The sequence below is a fragment of the Pieris rapae genome, chromosome 2, assembly GCF_905147795.1.
Source record: "Pieris rapae chromosome 2, ilPieRapa1.1, whole genome shotgun sequence".
Classification (NCBI taxonomy): Eukaryota; Metazoa; Arthropoda; class Insecta; order Lepidoptera; family Pieridae; genus Pieris; species Pieris rapae.
The window spans coordinates 4,170,277-4,174,364 of NC_059510.1; the positions used below are offsets into that span (position 1 = coordinate 4,170,277).

The following is a 4,088-nucleotide window of genomic DNA, read 5'->3' on the forward strand; positions in this document are numbered from 1 at the left end:
GTAGTCGTCTCTTTATTTTTTTATTTATTAATTTTCTCTGCTTTAGAACACATTTTACAATATGTTATTGATATGATAAGAAAGTATCGTTTTTTTCTCGTTACTAATCAAAGCCATTCGTACAGGTTAATATTTATTGTTCTACATGAGGTTCGAATACAACCCTGCTCAATGCTCATCTCATCAAAAACCCTTGAATCGTCTTAGACACAGAGTGCTATATAATAAATACACGTCGTATTAAAAATCTGCTTCTTCAGTTTTTTTTAAGTCAGACTTAAAAATTATTTATTTTCGTTTCCAGATTAAGAGATTTTTTATAATTCGTGTTGGCAACACTCGTCACTCACTTCAATCATGGCGATTGTTGGTCTTTCTTTTAGGAACGATTAATTTCTGCTATAATTTTTTTATTTAAAACTAAAACTTTATCAAGTGTATTGTTTGAATTATTAATTCCATTATTATAATTTTATCAATATCAGTAAATATAAATTTTTAACAGTTAAAATGAGTTCTGCAACGTCAACTGCACTATTTGCTTGTTCCCGTTGTTTTTCAAGGCATCCTTTCGAGGAACTATCTCCTGGAGAACAACTATGTAAAGTAAGATTGTTAACCACATCATAGTAGTATTAAGCTTACTCTGTAGTTGATATTTTGCGTATCATAACTGTTTTTTCTGACGTCAGTGCTGACGCGAATTTGTTTGGATATTTCAGGAATGCCGTGGTTCGTTCCCGGTGGTGAAATGTACGTACTGCCGTTCGGAGTTTCAACAAACAAGGTCAGTACACTTTGTCAGATCATGTGATTTAAGTTTGCTTTCCTTTTATTTGCTGTACAGATGTTTTGATGTCACCTCATTAACAATCAGCACCTTGTATTTGAACTTTTGTATGTGGAAAGTATGTCTAATATTTCAAAGCTTTTAAATTTATACTTTTATTCCTGCAGTAAATCAAATACATCATCAATCTGTAAGAAATGTGAAGCGAACGTGAAGGCTTATGGCAAACCTACTGCATGTGAATATTGCAACATCATTGCTGCATTTATTGGTATGTTCTTAATGTAAATAATTGGACGAAAAGTGGTGAGTAATATACCTTTAGACAAAAAAACTACTGAAAAAACTTAATGACAGATTCATAATATAGCCATAGGGAGTCAAAAGCTCTAATCAAGTGTCTACCTATTTTTTTGTACCATACCCCATTATATACCCTTAAATTCCTATGAATAAATGCTAGATTACAGGAAAAATTATTTGTCAATTTTTATTAAAACACAGTAAGTAAATTTTTGAATAGCCAATCACACGGTCCCCCTGTAGGTCTTGCACCCCACGCTGGGCTACACAAAAAATAATTAAAATCTAAATATATTTATCTTCTACTTATTTTTAAGGCAACAAATGTCAGCGGTGTGTAAATTCAGAAAGAAAATATGGGTCCGCTGTAACATGTGAGCAATGTAAACAAAGGTGTGCTTTTGACAGACATGATGATAGTAAAAAGGTAGGTGTTACAAATCTTGTGTGGCTATTTTGTGCAAAGTTCAATTTAATAAAACTGCAGTATCTATTTAAATTATATATTTTCAATTGTAAAATATTATAAACAATTTAATTAATATGCAGAACTAATACAATGAGAACATATACATTATTTTAGTGTTACTACTAAAAGTATTTTTATAGAATAATCAGATGTTGGTTTAGGTTGATGGCAAACTGCTATGTTGGCTATGCACCCAATCATTGAAGAGAGCTCTTGCTAGAACCAAACAGCATCTTTCTTCAGTTGACAAACACAAGCACAGATCTCACAAGTGAGTCTATTGTAAAATGTCTCATGGCTTGAGCATGCATTAAATTATATAGTCTATTGCTACAAGCTAGTTGAATGGTTATCTAAATATATGAAACTAATAATTAAATCTGCTTGATCACTTGTCATTATTATATTACACACAAGTTTAATCAAATAGCTAATTAACTTTTAAGTGTTATCACTATTAAAATAAATTACTTGAAATTATTTTTTAAATAATAATATATTTAGATTGAAGTTTTCTAATACAGATCCAAAAACAGTCACAAAGAAAAGCGTAAATCTGACTCAATGAAAGGAAATGGTAATGATTTATCCATGGGTGATGCCCCATTGGAAAAAAAATCCAAACTTAACCCGCTTCAAGGTTTGTTCTCAGGTATATGTATATATTTTTTTATTATTTGCATTTTTTATTTGAGGCTTTATTGACTTTAAAAATTCTATCATTTCATAATTATCATGCAGTAATAGAAACAGACTTAATTATAAATGCATATCGTCCAATGCTTAAGGAAGAGTCATGGTCAAAGGCATAGTCTTTCTCTATAAGCCTAGTCTTTAAGGTATTTTAGTCTATTGAAATACATATATGAAACATATTCCTTGGGCTATTATGGCATGAATTTGTAAGCATGGTAACCTACCCAATGTCTAATTAACTGTGTTATTTGATGGTGGGCTGGATGAATGGGCATTATAAATCAGAATAAATACTTGCCTCCTATGCTTCCTTAATTATCTAGTCAATTTCCTGCTTTGATTTGGATGTTACGATTGCACAGATCATAGTCATCATAAGAATTTAATAATTTTATCAGACTAATGTGGGAAGACTGATGTCTATTATTTTAAACAGATTTCCTAATACATTTCCAGGGGAATTAGATCCTAACAGTTCAGACCATGTAGTAGCTATGACACAATTGAAGGAAACTATTGCAAGTTTACAGAAGAAAGTGCAGCAGAAAGAGATGGAATTACTCTCCAAAGATAAATTGGTAAGGATTTTTAGATGGACTAACAGAATATGTCTTTAGAAGTCTAGGGAAGGTCTCTAGAGGATGTTTAAAGCAATAAATCTAATAGGCTTTTAAAAAGTCTTGACTTAGCTGATTAATAAATTATTAGGTACAAGATTTGTTTAAGAGGCTTCGATGCCCAGACCCTAATATGCATATTGTATCCAAACATAATTACATTATATTATATTACATATTAATTTTCTCTTTAAAAAAAGATTCTAAAACCTACTTATCTTTCAGATAACAGAACTTAAGGCCCAACACCACAATGATACAACAGACCTCCGTATCGAGATGAAGAACAAAGAGCGTCTGAATGAGACAAAATTCAGCCTTATGAACAGCAAAATCCAAAATTTGCTTAAGGAGGTGGCAACACTGAGCAAATCTGCTAAAAGAAATAACAAAAATGTTAAATCTCTGACAAATGATAACAGTGGAAGTGGTACAGACAGCCCGAGCACCAATTAGGACAATTTAGGCCGTACACACACGATCGGGTGAACAATTTTTTTTTATCATCAAAACTGAGTTACTCTTTCAAAAAAAATTTGGTGACTGGCTCAAACTGTAAGAAACATTCAAAGTATGAAATAACGTGTTAATTGACATTGACATATAGCTAATTTATTCTAATTGAATTTTAGTTAACCTTTTTATTATGTTTAAATGTAGTCTTAAACTTGTCCTAAAGAAAATAAAAACAACACATCTAATAGCGTAAGAGAATGGTAACAAAAAAATTTAATGAATATGTTTTGGTTTATGAATGTTGAAACTAAACGAATTCGACCCATGAATATTATTCGTGTAGTTAAATACGTGTGTGTACTTATGTACGCGTTAGAAGTTATACTTCTTAGGCGTAACAAGATAAAAATCTTTTCAACGATTTTATTCTACATATGTCTGTAGAGAAAACGACACTAAGAAAAGAAAAAAAGATATTTAATACAGTTTTATTATAACGCATTATATAGTTAAATAAAGTTTATTTAAAAATCACAAAAAATTAAAATGTTGACTATAGCTAACTTTAGGGTCTGTTTTTTGTAACGATGTGCGCGCGCATCGTAACAAATTTACTCTCATAATTTTTCCCTTACTGGTTAAAGAAGTATAACTGCAAAATGACATTATCGTATGAAGTATATCTGAACAAGACTATCGTTCAACTTGTGCTACTGCGAACACGATTATTGAATGCGAATTTTATTAACATATAATA

At 30.8% G+C, this 4,088-nt stretch overlaps 1 protein-coding gene across 3 annotated transcripts; it reads left to right on the forward strand.

The window, feature by feature from the left end:
- Positions 1-340: 340 nt before the first annotated feature.
- LOC110996466 (protein FAM76A) lies at positions 341-3,857 on the forward strand. 3 transcript variants are annotated; one of them, XM_022264136.2, is made up of 8 exons: positions 341-606; positions 723-787; positions 958-1,061; positions 1,411-1,520; positions 1,724-1,833; positions 2,087-2,202; positions 2,715-2,836; positions 3,101-3,857. In XM_022264136.2, the coding sequence occupies exons 1-8, from the start codon at positions 511-513 to the stop codon at positions 3,329-3,331; spliced, it is 954 nt and encodes a 317-aa protein (XP_022119828.2). In that variant the 5' UTR covers positions 341-510; the 3' UTR covers positions 3,332-3,857. The 3 variants fall into 3 exon arrangements, with proteins under 3 accessions (XP_022119828.2, XP_022119826.2, XP_022119827.2); XM_022264134.2 differs by having other exon boundaries at positions 2,087-2,214; positions 3,101-3,856; XM_022264135.2 differs by having other exon boundaries at positions 342-606; positions 2,087-2,214; positions 2,724-2,836; positions 3,101-3,855.
- Positions 3,858-4,088: the final 231 nt, after the last annotated feature.